Below are 26,751 nucleotides of genomic sequence, written 5' to 3'. Positions count from 1 at the left end.
GAAGAAAGAAGTGTTTAAATAAGGTTACCGCATTTCAACTAATATCAAGACTTTTTGTAATAAAACTCTATACCTAACAGATTAAGCATATGATAATTACCAAGTTAGGAATCAGTGTTATTGGATGTCCGGGCGCTCGGCCCGCCTCTCTTAAATTTCCACATGGTTCAAATATGGAAGAAAAAAAAGGTTAAAAGAACGGACAAGGCCTCAAGATGGGTCAAATTCAATCCCGAGGATCTCAACTGCTCTTTAATTTTTCATATCCCCTCGTCTTGATATTATTATCATTAACCTTTCCATTTGTGCTAAAGATTACATCACATGCCATAATCCAGTATTAGTAGCTGCAACTACAAATGATAAAAGATATGGAGTACTTGAAGTTAACATAAGACATAGCGCAAAACTAAGGTAATGACGTTCTATAATTCATACAACCGGTCTTATTGAGTGGAATAAGACTTGATTGTTGTTGTTGTTTTGGTTGTTTATTTTTATTTTTTTATTTATTTGTTGATGCAATAAAATAAAACTACAAGCCTGGTTCCTTTGGTCACCAGGTAACCAAAGATTCATGGTAATCTACTTCTGAATTTGATATTAAGGGTCCAGATTCAAAAGCTAAAAGCACTACTTTTTCATCCTTAAGAAAGAGAATAATCATGCATTCTTTCGTCACCTGGTGATCACGAAAATATTTTTGTTCCAACTACAAAGAGAGGTGGCCAAATATATTTCAAGTCATTGCTTCCAAGTCAAAGTTGGGAAGGAACCTTACTATGCAGATGAGGAAACTTGAAAATTCAAGTAATTTGGACCGCACTGAAACGAGAGTTCAAATATTCTTAAAACCAAAATCTGGTTTTTTGAAAAATGAAGTCAATTCTCTCTAACACATATGATTCTCCTGGTACTAAAATAGACTGGGAACGAAATTTGGTCAGCAATTTTATCACTTCCTTTTGTTATCACGATCACAAGGAATTTATCCTGTCCTGGTGGATTGAGCATCAGAAACTGCAAATGGATGGCTTAACTTCATACAACACAAAAACTATCACGGCGACGGCAACTTGATGGCACAACTAAAATGTGAAGGACGGCAACATTGATGGCCAAACTAAAACGTGGAGGACGGCAGTGGTCGGTTTTGGATACTAGGGTCAAAGTTGTGAGTTATGCAAACTTAAAAGACCATTTTGTCACAATATTCCAAATTAATTATATAAGGTGTGGGTATTGGCACTTAAAAATGACCTCTTGCTTTCCTTCTTATATAAAATTTTCTTGTGTTTATATATTTTGAGTGCAGAGTAACTTTTTTAGAACGTTGTTTATAGCTTGATATTTAAAATAATTAAAACCACCACTTAGTACTTCAGTCTAATAGTATTCCTCTTCACTTGTAAGTTAGATGTCTTAGGTTTGATTCTCGCCAAAGACGAATTTGAATCAAATTATTGCTAGCTTATTGTGAGGCTAAGCCCACCTCCTCTCATTTAGTGTAGATAATATCGTTTGTTTAAAAAAAAAAAAAAATTAAAATCAATGTAACTGAAAACACATAACTATCAAATTCCTTGCATTCTCTCTGAATTTGAGGTCAATCTGCTTTAACAAAATTTAAAAGAAATGTTGGTCTTTTCCAACTTCAAAGAAATTGCACAAGTACTTTCCTTCACACAATTCACTAGTTGAAAAGATTAACACTTTTACAGTATGTTATCATATGCGACTTCGTTCTGTATTACATTGTTTCACCGATGCAAGGACTCCTTCAAAATTCAAATAGATATTCGCTTCGGCACAACCACGAGCTGCCTGGTAAGTTCTTCATACCATACCGGAGCACATCCTCAGCGGTTTTGTAAATACAATAGCAGTAGAGATGAAAAAGAAAACCAAATTAACTACAAAAATTCATAGGTACAACTCTCTGTCTCTCTGCCTTAACCACCCCCCCCCCCCCCTTCCTTCTCTTCTCTTATGCTTGTGAGGATGTTTTGGTAACTTTAATATCCCTCAAAGAGTTATCTTTCTTGACAATACAATTGTCTTCCTAGACAAATAGACTAACATCTTTATAGAGCAAAGAAACTGACCTAAGACATGCTTTCAAGAGCCATTCCAATGTCTGAATTTACATATTCCACGCCGTTTTCCTTCAAAAGAGTCGCGGATAGACTGCACCATGGAACGAACTGCAGGTATATGAGCCAATACAGCATGCAGCTCCTGCAAAATGAATATAGTTCCATTGACCAACAATTGAAAAGTTTAGATTTCAGAGGGTAGAGAAGTGGTTGAATGTGATACCACATTAGAAAGACGTTCTTCAAAACCCCCAAAATTTTCATCAGCAGGCATGAATATCTTTTGGTAAGCTGTTCTCAGACTTCTCATCTAGATCCTTGCGTGAAGGAATAGAAGCTCTTTTAGACATGCAATTAAATACAAAGAATGTATACTATTAAGATGAAACATCGATTAATGAAAACCTCTGCTGCTGTGAATCCATTACGTCGTAGACCCTCAAGATTTAAACCGCGAAGCGCAGCTCTTTCTCCTGCAACCATCATATACTTTGGAACATCCTGTGTAATCTTCAGGGATATAAAAAAGAACAAAATAAATCAAGATTCCACAGTGAAAATTTTTGTGCCAAATGTTGCTTCATGTTGCACCAATCTCATAATTCACTAGTTCGAAGCAATAGTTCAAGTCTCCACGTTGCATAAAGATGGTAAAAAGTAAGACTGTCATACCACAGAACCACCGCCAATGAATGAGAAAGAGCCAACATGGCAGAATTGATGAACTACAACAGCCCCTGCAGTGTGAGCATAATCCTACATTTGAAATGCAACTAAATATCAGGTACTGCATGTAGGATCGAAGTAACATATTCTTTAACTGAAGTATGCAAAACAGACTATACATTTGATGTCGAAGATAAGGAGTCTGAAATGCAAGACACAATATAACATTGTGGATTCCACAAAAAAATACAACGTATGATATCATATGTAATCTGTGTATCAAGTATATTTCTTCGATCAAAAGAACATATCTTTCTATGACAAATCAGCCAATATCCGGAAATTTGAAATTTCATAATCCAAAGAAAGCGCAAGGGCTTACTTCCACCTCAACAAAGCCTGCTAGCAATGTATTATTTGCAAAAATGATGTTGTTTCCGATCTTGCAATCGTGGGCAATATGACAAGATCCCATGATAAGATTGTTATTCCCAATAGCCTGATCACATAACAACAATGAGAGCATGAAAACTTAAAACACAAGTATGAAAGAAAAGCAATGAGCAATCCACACACAGTTGTATCACTTGACTTCGAAGACCGGTGGATTGAAGTATACTCTCTGATGTCATTGTTGTCCCCAACATCAAGGAAACATTCATCCCCTGACTAAATCACAGAACAAACACAAACTAGTGAACTTTGTATTAAAATTTTGAGTATTGTAGTGAATTCGTTAACATATCGAAATTGACCTTGTACTTCAAGTCTTGGCATTTGACACCAACCACAGCATGGTGTCCAATAACATTATCACATCCGAGCACGGTACGCCCCGGAAGATCATCTCCAACAATGGCACCACTGCCTGACAATTTTTGCACAACAATGAAAAGTTCATGACTTTGACATCAAAATGAAAACTTTAGCAAGCTATCAACAATGTATACATAGATATATACATATACATACATACATACATACGTATATATATATATATATAGATATATATATATTCAAAACTCACGTCATCAAAACACAACGCTCCCCAACTTCTGTATTTCCGAAAACATGGCTTCCGGGGTACAATCTGCAGCCATTGCCAACCTTCGCCGACGACCCAACAGTACAAAAGGGCCCAATTGAAACACCCTGATCGCAGAAACACAAAAGCCATCGACGCTATGAGTTTCGTCACTAAAAGTAGCTAATTTAGTTGAATTCTGGGATGTAGAGCGAAGAGAGTTACCTGACCCAAAACGGCATTGGGGTGAACGATTGCAGTGGGATGAACGGAGCCGGAGTTAAGGGTGCTGCATAAGCGGAGTAGGGACGGCGAGCTGAGGCTGCTCAGCGCAGAGCTTAAGCGTTTGCCGCCAACTTTTACCAACGCACGCATGGTGTTCGTCCCGTGGCCTCACGCAGACTCGTACGTTTTCCTTTCAGCCCCTCTCCCGGTTTATAGCTGTTCTCACTTTGTAGGCCCAAATTTACCAATTATCTCCAATAGTTTGACCAATCTCACTCAAACTCTTCTCAACTTCTTTTTTTTTTCTTTTTTTTTTTACAAATTTTAATTTTTGTTTCTTTTGTCTAAGGGACGAAATTCTAAATTATTCTAATTTACAGATCGACCGATTTATGCACAAAGGGTCAAAACACTAACCTGATCAACTCCTCTGAGGGCTTTGTATGGTCACAGGCTCGCACACCCTCCGAGCCTAGCCAGAATTTGTGCAACAAGGAAAGTGGCAAATTTTCAAAGTAACCATAATATGTTAATCCTGAGTATAAGTATGTCGCCATGTGACAGACTGACAGTGTTATAGTTATACACAAAACTATTCCGATTAGACACTTTGCTATATAATAAGGTCAACTTACGTGGTCTTCTGAGCATTACTCTTCAATAAATTATATGGCAAGTATATCGTTATGGAGAAATCCGATAAAATATCGCGATATCTTACTCCTAAATGACAGTACAAAAGCACATTATATCAAAATCTTGCACAAAAGGACGTTTACTCAGGAGATGATAATTAGTAACATGAAGATGCCATTTGTCTACAGTTTTTCTACGTATTCAACATAGATTACAGGTAGATTACGGGCATATCTATCTCTCTTACAACTAACTACAACAAGAACTAACTATGCTATTTATTATTTGTTAGACACAAAAATTTATAGGTAGCCGGTGGGATGTCTGCAGATTGTCCTCACAAGGCCTCCTTCAAGCAAGAACGATTCGTCGAATTCGCAGGAATGTCATCGCTTTCCAAAATCCGAAGCACCTGCGGGAAACAAAATAGACAAGATATAAGTTCACAAAGAGATCACGGTTAACCTTTCTGCAGTGAGAGAGTAACTTGACATCAACACATACCTCAGACATCCGAGGCCTCGAACGAGGGTCTCGCCTGATGCACAAGGAAGCACATTCCATCATGTTGCTAACCTGTTGCTTCGAATAGCAGTTCCTTAACAGCGGGTCTAACAGTTCAAAAGTGGCGTTCTTTTTTAGCAGGGGGCGTGCCTGCTCCACAGAAGTGAGTGTAAGCAATGGCCAATATATAGTAGAAGATAACTCATCAGCAATATCAATTTAGAGTTGTTTTACTCATACATACCCATTCAGTGAGGGACTGTTGGCCTCTCGGGCGGTTTAAGTCCATAGCTTTCCGTCCTGTAACGAGCTCTACTAATACTACTCCGAAGGAATACACATCAGCTTTTTCTGTGATTTGTCCACTTTGAGCATATTCTGGAGCCAAGTAACTACATTAACACAAGGTTTCTGGTTTAGTCAAAATTTATCCATTGGTAATTTGATATGGTTAAGACCTCTCAAGTCGTGTGGGCTTACCCGAATCTTCCAAGTATTCTTGTTTGCATCCCAATGTCTCCATCTGGTTGCCACCGTGCGAGTCCAAAATCTCCGACCTGAAATCCAGAAGTCAGATGGTTTTACTCCAAGTGATGCATTTTACACAAACACTCATACGCGGTGCAATTCATCAAGGAAAACGTAAAACTGGTGAAAGAGTACTTAAAATTTGTTTATAAGTGAAGAGGAGAGGATGACATACCAATGGTTCAAAATCATGGGTCAGAAGGATATTGTTTGGCCTCATATCGCGGTGGACAATGCAACCCACTCTACACTCTTCGTGAAGGTATCGCAACCCTCGAGCAGCTCCAACTGCAATTCTTTGTCGTGCAAACCATTTTAACGGGCTTCTGTCTTTCCCTGAAACTTTTTAGCATTCCCCTTTATTAGGTTGGTCTCAGAAGTAAAAGCAAAACAAATTTCTAAAAAGAGTGCTCGCGGTTATATATCCGCTGTTTTGAAAAAAGGAATGTTGAACTTACCATATAGATGAGAATCCAAAGATCCATTGCAGATATATTCGTAAACTAGCAACCTTTTGCCATTCTCCACACAGAATCCGATCAGCATTACGACATTACGATGCTGCGCACAGCTTAAGACCTCAACTTCTGAGCAGAATTCCTGATCACCTTGAGAACTAGCCAATTTATGTTGCTTGACAGCAACAACCTGACCATGTGGTAAGACGCCTTTGTGTACGGAGCCATATCCACCTTCAGCCAAGAAATTTGCTTCTGAAAATCCACCTGTAGCAAGTTCCAGCTCGGCGTAAGTGAACCACTTAGGTGGATTTCCAAATGCAGGTGCCTTGTGCTGACATATCGAACACAATGGAGGAGGGTTGGGAGGTAAGGGCCTGGATACCGAGACTGCTTCACGTACACTTCTGCGTGAGATTGATTCACGTACACTCCTGCTTAAGTTCAAATCAAGCCTATAATTCAACACTTCAACATCAGGTTCTCGATTTAAGTTGGCTAATTTATCCAGCAAGGTTCCATATGTTGAAATCAAAGCCTTATCGTAATGTCTCTCTGAAACTTCTGCCACATATCTTGAAAATTCACCACCGGAACTTAGGTACTCTGTTGTCATCCATGGCTGGTAATATGAGCTTGTGTGATAAGAAATCCGGTTTTCATTGTTTGCCTCATTGTCAGAACCATTCGCGTTCTGATACTCTTGCTTTAACCTCCCCAAAATTCCAGAATTCCAGCACGATTCAGTCCCTACATCTGAGCTTGATACAGATGATGTTCCAATATCCGTAGCACTCAGAGGTGACTCACGGTCAAAACTACTAGTTGGAGTCACACACGGCCCTCTAATCATATTCCACTCTTCAAACTGGCTATTCGTACGTTCTGAATAAGATTCTGAACAAAGAGGCACTTCACATACCGTCTTTGGAGAATTAACCAAATTCAACTGAAGAACCCTTGGCCCAGATCGTTTCATAACCACGACATTGCATTGCAGGTTCTCCAAGCAGTGTTTCTTTTCACATTTCAATCTTCTGCACAAGTTTGTAATACGATTGATTACTTGAACCGGAAGTAAGGGAATGAAGATTAACGCTGTGCTATAGCACTTAATAGTAGAAATTAAGGTTACATTAAATGTATTACTTGTCCAATATAACCCAGTTTGAATGAGCTTTCTTTGATTCGGAAGCCACAACACCACACGGTGAGCCAGAGACAATCTTTATCCGGACCTTTATCTGTGAAGAAAAATATGGACATAGATTAGTATTAGTTGTAAAGCATGTTAGGACTAAAAATTGGGAGCGAAACGACATTGATGCACTGACTTTCTCTGGATCATAAACATCTCGGAGTTGCAGCATCATCTGAGAGCATGAGTCCACAATGTCATCCTTGTTATCTAACATGGTTCCTGAGAGAGACCTCCGGTGACTCGTGGTGCAATCGTTGGTAAATCTTGCAAAATCCCATATCCTTTTACCTAGACAGATGATGTTTTCAACAACCATCAACTCTGGCCGCATTGATATAAACTCGAGCACAAAACAAGGAGTAAAAATTTACCAAACAAAAATCAGACATGTCATGCATAAGTCAACTTGGTTTTGGAACCGATATCAAAGCTTCGAATTTGTGAAACACCTCTATCAAAATTAGTACCCAATAGACAAATCCAGAGGAAGTGTTAACCATAACATATTTCCAATTCACTAGAAATTTCCCTAAAGATCGAACTTCTTACAGTCATAGGAGAAAAAGATTATGTCATAAAAATAATTAGAACACCAATCTTAGACATGCCACACTAAATAGTTTGCTCGTCAATCTAATGGGGAGGGGGATCCGGACTTGGCGCAAGGGACGGGCATACTGCCTTGACCAACTGGCCTAACCCAGAAGTGCAATTTCTTCGATCGAAAGAAAAGGAAGATTACTTACTTGAGTGAGAAGGAATGACAGCCAAAAGCTTGACATAATCACCAGGCTGCACAACATGAGTCAAAGCCCACACCAGAGCAGTCCTTGGAATTTCCTTCAATGCTTTCACAGCCACCACCACAACTTTCCCATCACCCTGCTCTTTCATAACTCAGCACACCCAGAAATTCTGAAATTTAACAGCCCCACAATTCCTCAACACACCCCACAATCAAAACCCTCATCCAGATTCTCCATCACAGACCGTACAGTTCATAAAAAAAGCCAAACACAGAAGCAGAAAAGCATGCATAAATCACTCTGGGAATAAGCAGAAATTATGAAATTTTGCATCCCAACACTAACTCAACACACCCCAAAATCAAGACCCACACCCAAATTCTCCCTCATAAGCCGTACAGTTCATAAAGAAAAGCCAAACCCAGAAGCAGAACAGGCATGTATGATTCACTATGGGAATAAGGAGAAAAATCTGAAATACTACACCCCAACAATCGAAACCCACATCCAAATTACCCCTCACACGCCGTCCAGTTCACAAGAAACAAAACCCAGAAGCAGAAACACGAATTAATCACTGTGGGAAAAGCAGAAACGATTATATCATGACAGGCACAGAAACCAAATGAATCAACTTTTCGAGCCTTTACCCAGATGAGAAAAAAAAAGCAGGCGCACAACAGAAGCATGAAAGTAGGGAAGCCTACGCGCACTGTCTTCAATGTGTACTTTAACAACACACCGACTCAATCTGCCGTTAAAGCCACGAGCTTTGGGATTATTGCAAAAACAGAGCAAATATATTTCTCAAACAAAAAAGTTTGGATTTTTATTTTTATTTTTTATGTTTTATATTTTTGCATGAATTTTGATTAAGCCGCGGATGGAGGGAGAGAGAGAGAGAGAGAGGGAGAAGCAGGTGGCCTAAGTTGGACTTCTATGTTGATAGATTCCTACTCAGACTTTGCATAATTGTGAGAAAGAAGCGCCAAGGATAAAGCATGTAAAACGACAAAGGGAAAGATTAGGTTTTAGGTTAAACGACAATGACTGGTTTATAAATATGTAAGACAAGAGATCTTAAATAGTACATACATCAATGATTGGGGTGGAGATGGAGATGGAGTGGAGCTTCTCTTTCTTGCACTCTCTAACCACTCTTTGAAAATAATTTCTATGTCCTATTCTCTAGTAAGAAGTTATATGAGAAAGTGCTTAGTTAGTTGTAATCATTTGATTTATTGTTTGAATAATGTTCCTTATTATCACCTAACCTCGTAACTAGGGATATGAGGTGTCGATGATTTGTAATATCAGGGGGCATTTTTGCTCAGCACTCTTCAATGGTGGTAATATTCACCACTCTACTTATTACTATTTTATGAGTTTAAATTTTGAGATTTGTGTCTATCCACTACACAGATCTTCAAATTTAAACTTATTAAACGATGATAAATAAAGTGGTGAAATTTAAACTCATCTAACAATAATAAATGGAATGGTGATTGTTGATGCACAAAATCAATGAGGATTTTGGTACAACAGAAAGTGTTAAGTTTGTGACCTTCGCTAGATTGCTCCGGTCACTAGTATGTATAAGTATGTAAAAGTATGTAAATGGATAGAGATAGGGAAGCAAACACAAGATGTATGTGGTTCACCCAGACTAGCTACGTCCACGGAGTAGAGAAGTTCTCATTAATTGTGAAGGATTTACACAAGTACATAGGTTCAAGCTCTCATTTAGTGAGTACAAGTGAATGATTTAGTACAAATGATATTAGGAAATATTGTGGGAGAATGATCTCCTTTTATAGAAGAGTTTCTCGTTTTGTTCTGACATTAACATGTGTCGTGTTGTGATTGGCTTCTGATGTTGACACGTGTCGCCCTGTGATTGGCTTCTGATGTGGACACGTGTCGTACTGTGATTGGCCTCCTGGTTGGAGGGAAACTCTTCTGGGTCCTTGACGGTATAACGTTGACCGGTGCTCAATAGTTTCGGGATTGGTCAAATATGGTACAAACAGTGATCATCACCATCACTTGATGCTCACCATCACTTGAGAGTAATGAGTAAAGATATTCCCGTAACACTATACAAGTTGTTAATCATCCAAACCTCATTAAAAACTTTAATTAACTATCATATTAATTGTATTTTTATTTTCATTTGTTGATGCACAAAATTAGTGAGGACTTTGGTACAACATAAAGTGTTAAGTTTGTGACCTTCGCTAGATTGTTCCGGTCACTAGTGTGGATAAGTATGTAAATAAATAGGGACATGGAAGCAAACACAAGATGTACGTGGTTCACTCAGATTGGCTACGTCTACGGAGTAGAGGAGTTCTCATTAATTGTGAAGGGTTTACACAAGTACATAGGTTCAAGCTCTCCTTTAGTGAGTACAAGTGAATGATTTAGTACAAATGACATTAAGAAATATTGTGAGAGAATGATCTCTATTTATATAAGAGAGTTTCTAGTTTCATTCTGACATTGACACGTGTCGTGTTGTGATTGACTTCTGATGTTGACACATGTCGCGTTATGATTGGCTTCTGATGTCGACACATGTCGCGCTATGATTGGCCTTCTGGTTGAAGGGAAACTCTTCTAGGTCCTTGACGGTACAACGTTGACCGGTGCTCAGTAGTTTCGGGATTGGTCAAATATGGTACAAACATCATTTTTTTGTGTGTGGTTATATTGCATGTGATAGTGCAAACTTAAGCTTATAGGGATAGGACCACACACTCAAACCCTAATGGGTTAAACATTGGAGGGACATCTTAAAAGATGTCTCCTCTCCCCATAGAGTTTCTTCAAAGATTAGGACCTTAGAGATAACATGTTTCCAGTGCCTTCGTTTTCTTCAAGTCAAAAATAAAAGACTTGTTTTAGTTTTCTTTAATGTAGTATTCATACATGCATGGAAAACATGGGCACATTTTATGTAGGCTTCTTTATCAAAAGTTAAAACATCTTGAAGTTATTACTTTTGATCATAATCTACAACATTCACCAATGTTACTATAACATCAACTTATTTTATACCGAATTTTGGTCACCAGCTGATGTGAAAATATCAATGAAACTTAAAGACTGATAATCTCGATAACCTTTTTGAACGCCTGTCTCATTAGAATTTCCTTTTCCATCCATGACAAATGATCAAAATTGAAATTTTCCGGCTCAGCGAGTGTGGCAAGTGCTCTTTAAAATAAAATTCATTTTTGCGGGTGAGCCAAATGCTGAGTCTACCTTTGCTAAGTTCCTCTTACCAGGAGGATTTTATCAGAAAATGTCAGCTACAGTGATAAGTTGCTTTTGAATTCGATTTCATTGCTCCAAGTCTTCTTTGTTCGATTTTGCCTCTGCTCCCATGGATGTGAAGTTGTGGTTGCGGACGTGCTGTAGTGAAGGGCCATTGCGCGATTAACGCACTAAATGACATGAAACGAATAAAATACTATCGTATAAGTTGGTAAGTATCTCAAAAGTTGGCTTATATTGTATTCTTTCTCCAGAAAGGAAAATGTAGGGCATCTTAGGCAGGTAAACAATTGACAAATGATGAACTTTATAGACTTGGAATCTTAAATTTAATTAAAGTCTGAGTCGACTTGCTTTTCCCTTTAACCAAAGGAGTTTTCAATATGCAAAGTTTTGGTGCGTTAACTTTAGCTTGATAAAGTTGGCCATGACGAGAGAAAACGATCGATATCGAGGAAGCAATAACATGCATGATTGCATGATTGCAACTTTTGTCTTGAGATATATAGATGTCATGAGATTACGATAAGATAATTACGTTAAATTTATCTAAACTACAAGAAAAGAAATTTAAACTTCAGTACAGAGAATAAAGTACACGACTTAATTAATTAACTTGACTAAACTCAAACGTGCTCGTGAAATGTCTTTCAAGACAATCTATTAACCTAGGCCAAAACTTCAGCTTCATGATTAGTGAATGAAGACTCTGCACTGAATTTCACAATTACTTAGTACAACTAGCTAGTGCATGATGATATATGCAAAAGCTTTTGCTGTAAGATCTGATCTCCAACGTGCATGATTAATTTATAAAGATGCTCTCATTGATCAGAATCATATTCCTATTTCTTTGCTGACCATTATTTTAAGTTGAATTTAGGGCTCCAAGCAAGGTATTTTATCTAGGGGTGGGCGCGGTGCGGTTTGGTGCGGTTTCGAGTGAAACCACAATCGAAACCGAAACATTTTGCGGTGGGGTGCGGTGCGGTTTTGAAGCCAAAACCGAAATGAAACCAAACCGTTTGGTTCGGTGCGGTGCGGTTTCAAACGGTTTCGGTTTGGTTTTTGAAAAAAAAATATACACACTTATTTATGCATAAGACGGTCTTATTTTCCTCGTATATTAATTAATAAATATGCAGTAAAATTGCAGCAAAAAAGAGTCAAAACTGCAAAAAAAAAATGCAGCAAAACTGCATAAAAAACAACACCAAAACAGCACCAAAACTGCACCAAAAAAATGCAGCAAAACTGCATAAAAAACAGCACTAAAACTGCACAAAACTGGACCAAAACTGCACAAAATTGAACCCAAAAATAATGCAGCAAAACTGCATAAAAAAACAGCACCAAACCTATAAGTTATAACCTAGTTGAAAAGTTGAAAATATAAGTTATATAACATTTATTTATTATATGGTGCAGTTTCGGTTTCGGTGCGGTTTTGAAAACCTAAAACCGAAACCAAACCGTTTTGTGTGCCGCGGTTCGGTTTTGAAACCGAAACCGTTTCAAAACCGCAAAATCAAATCGTATGGTGCGGTTTGATTCGATTCGTATTTCGGTTTCGGTTTTCGATTCCAAGTGCCCACCCCTAATTTTATCATGTCAAAGTGTTTGATCTTATGATTTTCACACTAATCTTTCAATCTCTTACACTCTTTCTTTTAAATGTATAAAAAGATAAAATAGTCAAATTAGAATGCAAATACGAGGTTCAAAATTATTATCTTCATTCTAAGTTAACTTTTTCATATACGCTTCTCATTGGTTTTTCTTAGTCTACGACAAAGAATTTTTTTTTCAATGGGCCGTATTTTCAACACACTGAAAAAATCTCTCATGACATAGACTGTGATATTGAAGGATTGATTTTTGCTTAGTTTGACTAATTTACTCATATTCTATTAGATTGTTTTCTCTCTAAATATTTTTTGAACTAAGGGGTGGTTTTGGTATTTTCTTATTTTTATTTTGTTAAGAGTAAATAGTCATAAGGAGTATGGGCCCAGTTTAGGCGGGCCGGTTTTTTTATTTTCCATTTTATATGGACAAAATGGTATTTTTGTGAGGCAATAATCTCAGCGCTGATTTAACGGTCGTCTTCTTTCTGAAAAGGGGACACGGAGCCTCAAATGGTAGCCGGCAATTCGACCGTTGCCGTGTCAAGGTTGAAGAGGGAAGATTGCAAGCGCACCAAACACGACTCTCACTTCTCCAATTGGAAGGTAAAATTTCTCTGCGTTTCTTATGGGATTGAAGTTTTATTATATTTAATTTAATCTTAGAATTTGAGGATAAATTTGAAACTTTGGAGATTTCTCTACTGATTTCAGTCACTGTTCGGTTGAAAATTTTCAAATTTACTCCAGATCTTTGCCTTAAATCTTGTTTCTCTGATTACCCAGATTCCAGAATCTAATTTTACGTTGTATTTGCAATCTGGGTTTGTTGACTTTAATCTGGAATTTTAGGATAATTTGAATTTAATCCCAAATATTTACCTTAAATTATGTTTCTCTGATTACCCAAATCCCATGATCCAATTTTATTTGATATTTACAATCTGTGATTTTCTGTTGTTCTGTATTTGGTATTGTAAATTTAGATTCTGGTTGGCCCTTCTGATTGGGAGGACCATTCGCTGGGCAAAGAAGGAGCTGAAAGATACAGAGTTCATAACCTCCCCAAAAAGGAGAGTCCTGGTGTCTATGAACTCGGGATTTCCGTTTCGCGCACCGGTCTAGGCCGTGAGATTGGGAAGCTTAACCCGGACTACATAGTCCCGGTGTACCTTGGACAAGCTGATAATGTGAGGACACGGCTTCAGCAATATGGTCGTTCAGGTGCTCATTTGGGCAATGGCAGCTTAACTGGTCACCCTACTGACTGTGTCCGGAAGGAAAAGGGGCCTGGATTATTTGTGGAGATACTGTCAAGAGGCTACCCCATTGTGTATAGATGGGCTCCTGTAAGTGTATCTCAATCCTGTTTTCTATAAAGTTCGAAATTGACTTGGGTTTTCTTGGAGAGATCGGCATTGATGCTAGCATGTTGAAGAGTGTAAAATCTCATGTCGGAAACTTGACAACACAAAATACAATATGTAACTGAGTGGTTCCGCTACTAATAACGCTGAGGCCTTTTGCAATAAAACACCGCACTAGCAAGGCCAGATAGTTAAATGCAAGCTGGGGATAATGTTGGTGTTAGTGCCAGTTAGTAGTAGGCTGCTAGTGCGCTTGTCTGAAACCTTGAGATATCATGCATTTGCTAAGTTACCGCTGTCATTCTTACGAGTTGAAGAAATTGGAAATTATGATTGTCCTCATCAATTCTTTGTTGATTGTCAAACAGATGGAAAACAAAAGCAACGCACTGAAAACAGAAACTCAGCTGCTTGATACATTTGATTATGCATGGAATACGGCCATTAACGGAGCAAGGCGCCCTGATGATGTCCTTCGAAAACTCAAGAAGATATCTTCAAGCACTACGCAATTTGCAAACATTGCCCAGAAGCTTCTACCTTTCAGTCAAAAGAAAGTGGGCATCAGAATTGAGTCAAGCAAACCAATTTCAACGGGTGACAAATTCGGTGCTTATGATGACAGGGAGATCCACAACTCCCCTTTTCGGGTCTTCAAGCTCGGCAGATCACAGCCTAGGTTGGTTTCATATAGAAGCATTACTGAGGAGAATACTAGTATAATTTGTGGGGTGGTTGTAGGAGATGGTTCTGTTTGCAGAACGGCACCAGTTCCAGGAAGAAAGAGGTGTGCTGAACACAAAGGGATGAGGATTAATGGGTCAACCAGAGTTGGGATGTCAAACAGCAATGTCGACTCACAGTGCCGCTTTATTAGCAACCATGATTCAGTAGAGCTTCCGCCAGTTGAAGTTCTTGCTAGTGAGATCTTCGTTCCAATTTGCGGATTCATCTTGGCTGATGGATCGCCTTGTGGAAGGCATCCGATCCGAGGGTGGAAAAGGTGTGATGAGCATAAAGGGAGAAGAATTCAGAAACCCTAAATTTGTGGGACTTCACAATCCACCTGGTCCGTCTAGTCGCTAAGCTCCAGCTCGTCGCCCGACTAATGCCTAACATCTTTTAGAACCTACCGTAGTTGTTTTGTCTTCCTTAAATTAATTATATAAATTGGAGAATGCAGGCTTCAATTTGTTGTTGATTGTTATTTATGCCTTGGAAATAATGTTGTGGCTGTCTGTCTGTATTGGTACATGCCCTCTAATTTATTGTTGTATTGGCAAAAAAAAAAAACAATAACATTGTTGTACCAGCTTGTTGTATTACATGTCATTTATATTGAACTCAAATTGTGTTCATTCCGAAAATTCTATTATATAACTCATCACTTTGATCTATGATATTTAAAATTGATAGATTTGGTTCTTGAAATTATCCATCGTCAATATTTTGGTCTTTTTGTAACAAATATCCATTAAATTGATGATATTTTTGTCAAATCATCCTATTAATCTAGTGGTTTCTTCAATTTAACGAAGATTTTTCATAAAATGATCAAAATGATTAACGATGGTTAATGTCACTTTATCAATTTTAAAATTAAAAAAAATCAAAGTGGGAAATTATAAAAATTTTAAAAACCATTATGACTAAAAAATCTTTTTCTTTTTTAGGTCCTCTTCTGATTTATTTAAAATAAAATCTAATGTACTTCTTGACAAAATAAAGACAATGTTAATAAAAACCACACAGATTTCCAAAAAAATAAAAAATAAAACCACACAAAGATAAAGCCACCATTTAACCTGAGCACACACGCTCGTCGCCCCATTTCACTACTGCCCTCCCCCATCGTGCGCCGCAGCAGCAGTAGCCATCTCCGATACGATGCCAGCCGGCGATCTCAGGTGCGCAGAGTGGTCCTCGGACGCCGAGTGGGAGGCTTGGGTGTGGACCCAGATCAAAGCCGAGGCGCGGGGCGATGCCGAGTCGGAGCCCGCTCTGGCCAGCTACCTCTACTCCACCATACTCTCCCACTCGTCGCTGGAGCGGTCGCTGTCGTTTCACCTGGGGAACAAGCTCTGCTCCTCCACCCTCCTCTCCACGCTCCTCTACGACCTCTTCCTCAACACCTTCTCCTCCGACCCCTCCCTACGCGCCGCTGCCGTCGCGGATCTCTGCGCGGCCCACGAGCGCGACCCCGCTTGCGTCTCGTTTTCCCACTGCCTGCTCAATTACAAGGGCTTCCTGGCCTGTCAGGTAATTGGTTTAATTTTTAGGGCTGTTAATTTAGTTTCCTGTTTGGATGCCGAGAAAATGTTAGGAAAATTGAATGAATTTATTTGGTTTATGCATCGAGTCAGGTTTGTTAATTTCCTGTTTGGATTCCGAGAAAATGTAAGAAAAATTGGACGAAGTGATTTGCTTTTTTAGGCGCGCATCAAATCAGATAGTTAATTTGCTGTTTGGATTCTGAGAAAGTGTAAGAAAATTGCATGAATTCATTTTATTTTTCAGGCGCGCACCGAGTTAGGTAGTTATATTCCTGTTTGGATTGCGAGAAAATGAAAGAATTTTTTACAAATTTATTTGATTTATAGGCGCATCGAGTGGCGCACAAGCTGTGGATCCAGAACCGTAGGCCGCTGGCGCTTGCGCTGCACTCGAGGATCGCAGACGTGTTCGCGGTGGACATACACCCAGCGGCGAGGATCGGAAAGGGGGTGCTGTTCGACCACGCGACAGGGGTGGTGGTGGGGGAGACGGCGGTGATCGGGAACAACGTGTCGATACTCCACCACGTGACGCTGGGTGGCACCGGGAAAGCCGGCGGAGACCGGCACCCGAAGATTGGCGATGGGGTTTTGATCGGTGCGAGCGCGACGATTTTGGGGAATGTGAAGATTGGGGAGGGCGCAAAGATTGGGGCGGGGTCGGTTGTGCTGATTGATGTTCCTCCGAGGACCACGGCGGTGGGAAATCCGGCGAGGTTGGTTGGCGGGAAGGAACGGCCGTCGAAGCACGAGGATGTGCCTGGCCAGTCCATGGATCACACCTCGTTTATGTCGGAGTGGTCCGACTATATTATATAGAAATTTAAAAGTTAGTTTCTTGTTCGTTATGACAGTTATTTCTCGTTAATTGGCAGCTGAACTAGTTATGTTAGTTATTTCCCTGCCTCTAATGTTTTAACAATGCAATAATCCTTTGTTATTGCCTTTGTTCTGTAATCTTTTTTAAATTAAAATGGAAAATATTATATTTTTAAATTCATTCGATTCATAGGTTAAAAATTGAGAAGGGCGTGAATTATCAAAATAAGTGTATAGATAGCACATTACAAAGCTATTAAGTATATGAACAAAAAGTGAGTTAAAAGAAGCATAAACTCTCCGGAACAAATTTTGTGAGATATTAGAATTGAGTAGTTGGTAGCCTATCTGCTATTCATATCCCTCAACTATCTAACAAGATTTGTCCTACCTTAGAGACTTCGTTGAACAAAATAATAATATAATTTAAGTGGATTTAAAGATAAAATTGAACAACAAATCGACGGGCCATTCACATTCCGTAATTATCTGCAAGATTTGTCCCGCAGAAAATGACTCAATTACCCCCATCATTTCCACATCTTTCTTCTCTTCGCTTTTCGCTTGTCGAACCAGTTTAACCACAACAATGGCTTCTCTAACTTCTCTCCAGCCGACCGGGACCTCCATCATCTCTTCCCGGTTCAAATCCCGGGTCAAACTGAACCCGCACGACCAGCTCTTTCTCAATCCCACTATTTCTTCCGTATTCAAAATCCAATCTTCTTCTTCCTGCAACTCCTCCCCATCCAAACCTCTCTGCACCCCCGTCGTCCCCAGCGCCAACAATCCCAGAGTCCGCCGCCGCAGAAATGGCTCCTCTCCGCCCCAACCCACAACGTCTCGCGCCAATTCCCAGTACAAGACCCAACCTTTACCCAAGGACAACAGGACCCAGTAACCAAATGAACCAAACGTTAACAGAAATGAATCGAACACGCAAAATGTGAGCACCCCATTAAGTACGAACACGAAAGATGTGGATTTGATGCGTTTGTGCGAAGAGGGTAAGGTCGGAGAGGCGTTGGAGTTTATGGGTCGAGGTGTTTCTGCCGATTACGGAGTTTTTTGTGTGTTTTTGGAATCGTGTGATGGATTGAAGTTGCTTGAGGTTGGGAGAAGGTCCATGAGTTCTTAAGACAGTCTCCATTTCGTGGGGATATTGAGTTGAACACTAGATTGGTACAAATGTATGGGAGGTGTGGGAGTATGAGAGATGCACGCAAGGTGTTTGATAGAATGCGCGAGCGGAGCATGGGTTTGTGGCATTCGATGATCAGTGGGTATGCAGTGAATGGGCAGGGTGATGAGGGGCTGTTGTTGTTTGAACAAAAGAGGAATTCAGGATTGAAGCCTGTTAAGGAGACTTTTTTAGTGGTGTTGGCGGCATGTGCTAGTGCGGAAGCTGTAGACGAAGGCTTTGCGCTCTTTGAATCGATGACGAATGAGTACGAGATTGTGCCAGAAATTAAGTATTATTTAGGACTTATTGATGTTCTTGGGAACTCTGGTCATTTGAATGAAGTAGAGGAGTTCATTGAGAAAATGCCATTTGAGCCTACTGTGGAAGTTTGGGAGGCTCTTAGGAACCTTGCGCAAATTCACGGGGATATTGAGCTTGAAGATCACGCGGAGGATTTGTTGGTTAGTATTGATCCTTCTAAGGCCAATGCTGACAAAATCCCATTGCCTCCGCGGAAGAAGCACTCAGAGGTTTGAAAGGACAGATGAGGGAAGCATGCTATGTGCCGGATACAAGATACGTGCTTCATAACATCGATCAGGAGGCAAAAGAGCAGGCCTTGCAGTATCATAGCGAGCGTTTGGCAATTGCTTATGGTCTGATCAGTACTCCAGCCAGGCAAACTCTGAGGATTATAAAGAATCTCCGAATCTGCGGTGATTGTCATAACGCCATAAAAATCATGTCAAAGATTGTTGGGAGGGAGCTGATCGTTAGGGATAACAAGCGGTTCCATCATTTCAGGGATGGGAAGTGCTCCTGTGGGGATTACTGGTGAAGTTATCCGCAGTTAGTGATAAAGCTTCTGCAGCAAGAAAATTCAGAGGAGGATTTATGGCTGGAACTTAACTTGTCAAAATTTATGAGTGTTGTTCGTTGTAGATTATTCTTGTACCAAATTCTTTTACACTTGATAGAAAACATATTTACGAGATGTTTTGTTTGCTCGATTAATTCTACATTTTATTCAGGATGTTATTGAAACTAAAATGAAGGAAGAGATTATAATGACGATCTGCTGAATGCTTCAATTTCTGCGGAAAAGCTCATATCGAATCTTATTATTCGATTATAGGGTGATTACAGGGATCAAATCTCTTTATTGAACTTTTGCCTTCTCCATATGTACATTGAATGAGAATCTTCTCTCCTAATTATACATTGCCCTGTTTGGGTACCTCTTGTACAAAGTAGTCTAATAGAAAATTTCTGCTACCTTAATCGGTGGAACTAGAGCTTCTACGATGTCTAAGGAAGGGATTTAACCTACCGATGGACTATTATTCAGCTTCAAAGAAAGAAATGTACAGTTGAAAATGGTATGAGTGGTACAAGAAGTCAATCTAATTGACGATTCATAAGGGAAGGAAAAGTTCCGAATCATTGTGTAGACTTTAGTACAAGAAGTCAACCTAATGGACTTATTACTCAATTGAATCACCCCCATTTGCACAATCCATTCACTTTAGTACTACTACACTCAAAAAGCAATTATGGACGAGCTTTGGCGCAACAGAAAGGTTACTCCTCTGTGATCAAAATGTATGAGTTCAAGTCGTGAAAATAGTCCATGTGCAAAGTAAAGGTAAAGCTACGTACGATAAACTTTTTGCCCCACTCTCGCAAAGCGGGGAGGTTTGTGGGCTTCAGGTCGGCTTTTTTTTTCACTCAAAAGCAGTCATCTTGAATCAAAAGTCAATCTACCCAATGAACAAATCCAATTAACTTAAACACCCAATAAGCTAAAAGTAAAACTGCATTACCGTGCAATAAATCAAGAACCAAAACATTCAGTAACTTTCCAGCAAAAAGAAGAAAACAATAACCGAATCATGTCCAAAAACTTCGAAAGAATTTCACGCAATTTGTTACCTGAAACAAAATCTTGATACGCTCGAGTGGCGCAACAACTGTTTTTGCAACCCCACCGGCTATCAGCTCCTTAGCGAACACAGGCATGGACTCTAATATCCCTTCCAGGTAGACGTTCATCTCTCTCTTCCCTCTTCTCTGCCATTGCAGCAAACTTTGACACGAGAGAGAGAGAGAGAGAGAGAGAGAGAGATTCTGGGTTTGTGATTGAAGGATGAGTTGGAGCAGAGAGGAAGGTAGGAAGGGGTTGAAGGATCGAAACGTTTCTTTTGGTTGTGGATTTTATACGACTCTGCCTGCCATTAGTATCACCCTCGTTACAAGTCTTCACCAGACTTCTTCTCACTGATATTTTTCTATTTCACGTCCGACTCTGCCTGCCATTCCTAGGGAATGCATGTCGCAGAGTATCGGTTCCGTTGTTGAAAGCAAGGTATAAAATATCGATAATATCGGAAATATCGGAAATATCGGAAGTCCAAAAACATAGAAATTTCGATGGAAATATCGGGATATTATCGATGTCGATAAAAATTGAATAAAAACCACGGAAATTGTAAGAAAAACTTGACAATTTTTATTGAAACTTTTCAGGATGTTTATTTAGTCAATTATCTATTAGTTTATAAAAAAAATTGGAATGAAATGCATTGCATGATAGATATAACTGATTTAAGTTGATTATATAGCGAGCTGGCAAACATTGTCAGTGTAGAAAATATGTAGTAATTAATGAAAGAAGTTTAAACACACCATAATAATTTATATATAATGAATTAGTACAATATTTTACACTTTATACATTGCATGGTAAGATACATGAGTAACTTAGCAAGGTCTAAAATATCGATGATATCGGAAATATCGGTAATCCAAAAAAATATCGGTAGTTCAAAAACACGGAAATTTCGATGAAAATATTGGGATATTATGGATATTTTAGACCATGGTTGAAAATCGTCCATCTTTCTATTTCGTCACCGACGAGGCACAATCTCGACACAAATTTTTGTACTTCAAATAGGATGTGACAATTTAGACAGAATACAGATTGCACAACTGCGCCAAAAGGCATCAGTAAATGGAAACCGTGACATCCAAATGATATCAAGGCCGACACACTACTAAAGTAAAAGAAGATCCTAAGTATGCATTGAAATAATTAAGCTCTAATACCAATCTGACACGCCCCAATCCTGGTTCCGAAAGACACCGGGATGGCCACTTGTTGGCCGACACCTGAGGGTGATGAAAGTCATTTATTATGCACATGCCGAGAAGATGTAAAACATGCATGCAATTTGCGACAAAAAGAAACAAACATAATAAAATAGTGTTGTTAAATATAAAAAAAAAATATGAGAATGCATGATCGTATTCAGAGCGTACAACTAAGATTACAATGGAAGGAATATTATAAAAAGGTACAATTACAAAGAAAGAGGTCCTACATCGAGAGGACTCAAAGATATTGATACGGTACTGCCTCAACACCAGGATTGATCGTACGCCTTATTTCTAAGTTCTGAAGGGGGCGCAAAACAAAATATAAGCGGATCAAGTTTATATATAAATATTACTAAAACAACTACTCTTCCAACGTACTAACCCCCAGTTTTAGAAAACTCATATAGCATAATAAGTAATAGGTTTTTTGAAAACTCTCGCATGCCATAAAAACCTTTGTAAAACATATATCATATAAAGTGTGCTAAGCAATGATATCATAATCGCCCTAAGGCACATACGTCTCCCGCTCAAAGGCACCTACATCGCCCACCCGAAGGCATATACATCTCCCGCCCGAAGGCACATACATCGCCCCCCCCCCCCCGAAGGCAAGTACATCTCCCGCCTGAAGGCACATACATTGCCCACTCGAAGGCATATATATCAACCGCCTGAAGGCACATACATCTTCCTCCCGAAGGCACATTGTATGAATACCCGCTAAGTAAGCACAAAAAATCACGAACATAATCTTTCCAAAATATATCTTATCATAGCTCAATAGCTCAAACATCATATCATAAATCCATGTTCATAAACATCTCAATAAACGTAATTTTGATAAAGCATGATATTTCATGAAGCGTAAATCTGATAACTCATTAACGTTTCATAAAATCATACTTTTCATGTATGCATTTCTAGTAATAAAATCATGCATTTTGGAAGGGGTTCATTCACCAATACTCTGTCACTGAAGAGTCGTTCAAACTAGAGAGGACGAGGTCGCCACTTACAAACGCACCTGTTTGGAGTTCAAAAAGTGTCGGAGGTCACTGGAAACTTTCTCGACGGCTAACTCGCCGTTGTTTGGCTGGAAAATGGCTCGAAACAGCGCTCGACTTGGGTTTCGATCCCCACGATCCGAAAGGAAGTTCAAGGTGAGGTTGGGTGTTCTAGGCTCGTGAGGACAAGACAAAGCTCATAGTGCTCTTGGTTTGGACGGTGGTGGGAGCATTGTCATTGTTGTTTGTGTGTTGCCTTCCCAGAGGGGGAAGGTTAGAGAGATAAGAGAAAAGAGATAAGAGAAATGAGATAAGAGAGTTTGAGAGTTTGAGAGAGGGAGAGAGTGACATAAATGAGAAAGGGGAGGGTCACACGGGAAAAAGGGAAAGGTCGGGGAACAAAGGGACATAGGTGGGTGCCAATGGGGAACAAAGGGAACAAAATAAGACCACCAAAAATGAAACATGAAATACTGAAATACACTCGACGTTACAAAATTCGTAAAAACTACGTTCTACCTCCAAATTCAATTCCGTTCGCGCTTATGCATTCGTGGCAATGAGTAGAATAAGAATATGCTAAGAGAATGGGTCACACATCTCACAACACAAGAGTCAACATTTCTTGCCTCTAAAGGGCATTTTGGTCAAAACACTCTTTTCGAAATAAAAGATAATAAAATTATGAACGGGTCCTAACAAAACTAAACTAAGTTGAATAAGGCTGAAATACATTTGGCAGTTATACAGACTGATTGGAGTTTAAACATGAAAAAATAAACATCCTAAAAAATAAGGGATATGGGAAGTGATAAGGATGCCTGCATTGCTCCATGTCGAAAGAAACTGATTGCTGCAGTTCATAGCAGTTGCTATCCAATCATCACGATAGATGGAAGTTGGAGAAGTCCAGTTCGATATAATATAGGATTTCCTGTTCACAGAGAACACGTTCTGCAATTATGATTCTATCACCATTGGAATATAATTAAGGTCTTGAGTAAGTAGAAGAATTTTTGGGTGTATTAATGGTAATCATGGCTGAACCAGGTAAGTCTTTGTTATCTAATCGAATCGTGACCTAGTATGCATGCTAATAACTAGAGTTTTTCCAACATAAATGGCATGAAATGAATAACATACTGTCGTATCAGTCAGTAAGTATCTTAAAAGTTGGCTTATACTGTTCTCTTTCTCCAGAAAGGAAAATGTAGGGCATCTTAGGCAGGTAAACAATTGGTAAATGATGAACCTTATAGACTTGGAATCTTAAATTTAATTAAAGTCTCAATCGACATGCTTTGCCCTTTATCCAAAGGAGTTTTCAATATGCAAAGTTTTGGTGCGTTAACTTTTGCTTGATAAAGTTGGCCATGACGAAACATACTGAAGAAAACGATATCGAGGAAGCAACAAACATGCATGCATACATGATTGCAACTTTGATCTTGAGATATACATATGTTATGAGATTACAACAAATAATATACGATAATTACATTAAATTTATCTAAATTATAGGAAAAAAAAAATTCAAACTTGAGTACGACGAATGAAGCACATATACATACCATTTTAACTAACTTAACTAAATTCAGATACGCTCGTAAATTATCTTTCAAGACAACCTTATTAACCCAGGCCAAAACTTCAGCTTCATGATTAGTGAATGAAGACGGTGCACTGAATTTCACAATTACTTAGTTCAACAAAGCTAGTGCATGATGATATGCAAAAGCTTCTGCTGTCAGATCTTATAAATCTCCAACATGCATGATTAATTTATAAAGATGCTCTCATTGATCAGAATCATATTCCTATTTCTTTTCCTGTTGTGAAGGGCCATTGTGAGATCAACGCATTAAATGACTTGAAACGAATAAAATTTTGTCGTATCAGTCGGTAAGTATCTTAAAAGTTGGCTTATATTGTTCTCTTTCTCTTTATCCAAAGGAGTTTTCAATATGTAAAGTTTTGGTGCGTTAACTGTTTGCTTGATAAAGTTGGCCATGACGAAAGACATACTGAAGAACACGATATCGAGGAAGCAACAAACATACATGCACGCATGGTTGCAACTTTGATCTTGAGATATACATATGTTATGAGATTACAACAAAACATATACTATAATTACATTAAATTTATCTAAATTATAGAAAAAGAAGTTCAAATTTGAGTACGATAAGTGAAGCACACATGCATATAAATTTAACCAACTTAACTAAACTCAAATACGCTCGTGAATTATCTTTCAAGACAACCTTATTAATCCAGGCCAAAACTTCAGCTTCATGATTGGTGAATGAAGACGATGCATTAAATTTCACAATAACTTAGTTCAACAAAGCTAGTGCATGATGATATGCAAAAGTTTTTGCTGTCAGATCTTATCTCCATCATGCATGATTAATTTATAAAGATGCTCTCATTGATCAGAATCATATTCCTATTTCTTTGCTAACCACTAGTTTAAGTTGAATTTGGGGCTCCAAGCAAGGTATTTTACCATGTCAAAGTGTTTGACCTTATGATTTTCACGCTAGTCTTTCATCTTACACTCTTTCTTTTAAATGTGTACAAAAACTATATTCAAATTAGAATGCAGATAAGAGGTTCAAAATTATTTCTTAGTCTACGAAATAAGAGAAATTTTTCAGTGAGTCATGTTTCAGACACACTAAAAAATCTTTCACAACATAGAGTGGTAAAATTGAAGGATTGATTTTTTGTTTAGTTTGACTAATTTACCCATGTTGTGCTAGATTCTTTACTCTCTAAATATTTTTTGAATTAAGGGTTTTTTAGTATTTTACTATTGTATTTTGAATCCTTAAAAGAATATTATCTTCAATAAAAAAAAATCCTTATAGTATAAACACTAAATTTGAAGACTATATAATAAAAATATTTAAATTAAATCTGAACAGTTATAATCCAAAAAAAAAGTATGTAGGACACAGCCTGTAACTACGTCAGCAGCTGTCTATTCACCCTCGCTGCTGGAACAAGTGGATGAGCTGCAACCTTTCATGTGGGTTTAGGAGAGGATCCTCTTCCCACTCAAACCGAATATTTGGAAGAAGCACGCAACTAGGTATGGACAATGGTTATGACAGCTGGGTAATCGTAGTTAATTTACTCATAACCGTTTATACTCATACCTGCATAACCGTTTACCCGTTGGGTAATTGCTTAAACGATTATACCCATACCCATAACCGTTTATAAACGGTTAACCATACCCATAACCGCATACTCATTTAACCGTAACCGTTTAATACCCGTTTACCCATTTATCATTTTTAACCCGTTTATCTTTTCTTTTTTTTACCATTACCATTTTTTCACCCGTCTACATGTTTTTTAACAACTTGAAAATTAAAAAAAAAATTGTCATAACTTTTTTTTTTTACAATTAAACACCGTTATAGGTACATTCATCATACATTTCCATATTTTAATTTTTTAAGTCCTTATACCATTCCAATAATTGAAATAATAGTTTACGGACGATATTTTTAACTATTACCAATGAAGGTTGTTGATGCACAAAATCAGCGAAGACTTTGGTACAACAGAAAGTGTTACGTTTGTGACCTTCGCTAGATTGCTCCGGTCACTAGTGTGGATAAGTATGTAAATGGATAGGGACAGGGAAGTAAACACAAGATGTACGTGGTTCACCCAGATTGGCTACGTCTACGGAGTAGAGGAGTTCTCATTAATTGTGAAGGGTTTACACAAGTACATAGGTTCAAGCTCTCATTTAGTGAGTAATAGTGAATGATTTAGTACAAATGACGTTAGGAAATATTGTGAGAGAATGATCTCTATTTATAGAAGAGAGTTTCTAGTTTCATTCTGACATTGACACGTGTCGTGTTGTGATTGACTTCTGATGTTGACACGTGTCGCGTTATGATTGACTTCTGATGTCGACACGTATCGCGCT

The 26,751-nt window shown here is 38.6% G+C and overlaps 4 protein-coding genes and 1 pseudogene across 8 annotated transcripts; 3 read left to right on the top strand and 2 right to left on the bottom strand.

The window, feature by feature from the left end:
- Positions 1 to 1,675: 1,675 nt before the first annotated feature.
- LOC126611507 (probable acyl-[acyl-carrier-protein]--UDP-N-acetylglucosamine O-acyltransferase, mitochondrial) lies at positions 1,676 to 4,519 on the bottom strand. 3 transcript variants are annotated; one of them, XM_050279822.1, is made up of 10 exons: positions 4,012 to 4,517; positions 3,790 to 3,914; positions 3,518 to 3,626; positions 3,339 to 3,431; positions 3,145 to 3,261; positions 2,769 to 2,852; positions 2,502 to 2,606; positions 2,320 to 2,406; positions 2,106 to 2,238; positions 1,676 to 1,834 (listed from the first exon to the last, which is right to left on the bottom strand). In XM_050279822.1, exons 1-9 carry the CDS (start codon positions 4,159 to 4,161, stop codon positions 2,119 to 2,121), a joined length of 990 nt encoding a protein of 329 aa, XP_050135779.1. In that variant the 5' UTR covers positions 4,162 to 4,517; the 3' UTR covers positions 1,676 to 1,834; positions 2,106 to 2,118. The 3 variants fall into 3 exon arrangements, with proteins under 3 accessions (XP_050135779.1, XP_050135774.1, XP_050135784.1); XM_050279817.1 differs by having other exon boundaries at positions 1,676 to 2,238; positions 4,012 to 4,515; XM_050279827.1 differs by lacking the exon at positions 1,676 to 1,834 and having other exon boundaries at positions 2,320 to 2,413; positions 4,012 to 4,519.
- A 251-nt stretch (positions 4,520 to 4,770) lies between these two features.
- Positions 4,771 to 9,030, bottom strand: LOC126611491 (inactive protein kinase SELMODRAFT_444075-like). Of its 3 annotated transcripts, XM_050279797.1 has the most exons (10): positions 8,735 to 9,028; positions 8,085 to 8,253; positions 7,472 to 7,626; positions 7,287 to 7,381; positions 6,138 to 7,174; positions 5,855 to 6,021; positions 5,632 to 5,708; positions 5,396 to 5,543; positions 5,152 to 5,301; positions 4,771 to 5,059 (listed from the first exon to the last, which is right to left on the bottom strand). In XM_050279797.1, exons 2-10 carry the CDS (start codon positions 8,230 to 8,232, stop codon positions 4,985 to 4,987), a joined length of 2,052 nt encoding a protein of 683 aa, XP_050135754.1. In that variant the 5' UTR covers positions 8,233 to 8,253; positions 8,735 to 9,028; the 3' UTR covers positions 4,771 to 4,984. The 3 variants fall into 3 exon arrangements, with proteins under 3 accessions (XP_050135754.1, XP_050135761.1, XP_050135747.1); XM_050279804.1 differs by having other exon boundaries at positions 5,855 to 6,015; positions 8,085 to 9,030; XM_050279790.1 differs by having other exon boundaries at positions 8,085 to 9,028.
- Positions 9,031 to 13,430: 4,400 nt separating this feature from the next.
- Positions 13,431 to 15,764, top strand: LOC126599078 (protein EFFECTOR OF TRANSCRIPTION 2-like). Its single transcript, XM_050265437.1, has 3 exons — positions 13,431 to 13,594; positions 13,975 to 14,337; positions 14,724 to 15,764. The coding sequence occupies exons 1-3, from the start codon at positions 13,502 to 13,504 to the stop codon at positions 15,396 to 15,398; spliced, it is 1,131 nt and encodes a 376-aa protein (XP_050121394.1). The 5' UTR covers positions 13,431 to 13,501; the 3' UTR covers positions 15,399 to 15,764.
- Positions 15,765 to 16,122: 358 nt separating this feature from the next.
- Positions 16,123 to 17,570, top strand: LOC126599093 (serine acetyltransferase 5-like). The gene is made up of 2 exons (XM_050265446.1): positions 16,123 to 16,614; positions 16,956 to 17,570. The coding sequence occupies exons 1-2, from the start codon at positions 16,243 to 16,245 to the stop codon at positions 17,445 to 17,447; spliced, it is 864 nt and encodes a 287-aa protein (XP_050121403.1). The 5' UTR covers positions 16,123 to 16,242; the 3' UTR covers positions 17,448 to 17,570.
- Positions 17,571 to 17,955: 385 nt separating this feature from the next.
- LOC126599069 (pentatricopeptide repeat-containing protein At2g15690, mitochondrial-like) lies at positions 17,956 to 19,701 on the top strand (annotated as a pseudogene).
- The last annotated feature ends 7,050 nt before the right edge of the window (positions 19,702 to 26,751 follow it).

This window comes from Malus sylvestris, chromosome 2 (genome assembly GCF_916048215.2).
Source record: "Malus sylvestris chromosome 2, drMalSylv7.2, whole genome shotgun sequence".
NCBI lineage: Eukaryota > Viridiplantae > Streptophyta > Magnoliopsida > Rosales > Rosaceae > Malus > Malus sylvestris.
Note: the sequence above shows the minus strand (reverse complement) of the source record. Positions and strands in the feature narration are given on the sequence as shown.

What these genes read in the sequence shown, in the direction of transcription:
- LOC126611507 (XM_050279822.1), bottom strand. Translation starts at nt 4,161, where the DNA reads ATGCGTGCGTTGGTAAAAGTTGGCGGCAAACGCTTAAGCTCTGCGCTG. An exon ending in CCAATGCCGTTTTGGGTCAG is followed by an intron (nt 3,915 to 4,011) that starts GTAACTCTCTTC and finishes TTCTGCGATCAG; the next exon opens with GGTGTTTCAATTGGGCCCTT. An exon ending in GCCAAGACTTGAAGTACAAG is followed by an intron (nt 3,432 to 3,517) that starts GTCAATTTCGAT and finishes TCTGTGATTTAG; the next exon opens with TCAGGGGATGAATGTTTCCT.
- LOC126611491 (XM_050279790.1), bottom strand. Translation starts at nt 8,232, where the DNA reads ATGAAAGAGCAGGGTGATGGGAAAGTTGTGGTGGTGGCTGTGAAAGCA. An exon ending in AACTGGGTTATATTGGACAA is followed by an intron (nt 7,175 to 7,286) that starts GTAATACATTTA and finishes AAACTTGTGCAG; the next exon opens with AAGATTGAAATGTGAAAAGA. An exon ending in TTTGGATTCTCATCTATATG is followed by an intron (nt 6,022 to 6,137) that starts GTAAGTTCAACA and finishes AATGCTAAAAAG; the next exon opens with TTTCAGGGAAAGACAGAAGC.
- LOC126599078 (XM_050265437.1), top strand. Translation starts at nt 13,502, where the DNA reads ATGGTAGCCGGCAATTCGACCGTTGCCGTGTCAAGGTTGAAGAGGGAA. An exon ending in CTCACTTCTCCAATTGGAAG is followed by an intron (nt 13,595 to 13,974) that starts GTAAAATTTCTC and finishes TTGTAAATTTAG; the next exon opens with ATTCTGGTTGGCCCTTCTGA. An exon ending in TTGTGTATAGATGGGCTCCT is followed by an intron (nt 14,338 to 14,723) that starts GTAAGTGTATCT and finishes ATTGTCAAACAG; the next exon opens with ATGGAAAACAAAAGCAACGC.
- LOC126599093 (XM_050265446.1), top strand. Translation starts at nt 16,243, where the DNA reads ATGCCAGCCGGCGATCTCAGGTGCGCAGAGTGGTCCTCGGACGCCGAG. An exon ending in AGGGCTTCCTGGCCTGTCAG is followed by an intron (nt 16,615 to 16,955) that starts GTAATTGGTTTA and finishes TTTGATTTATAG; the next exon opens with GCGCATCGAGTGGCGCACAA.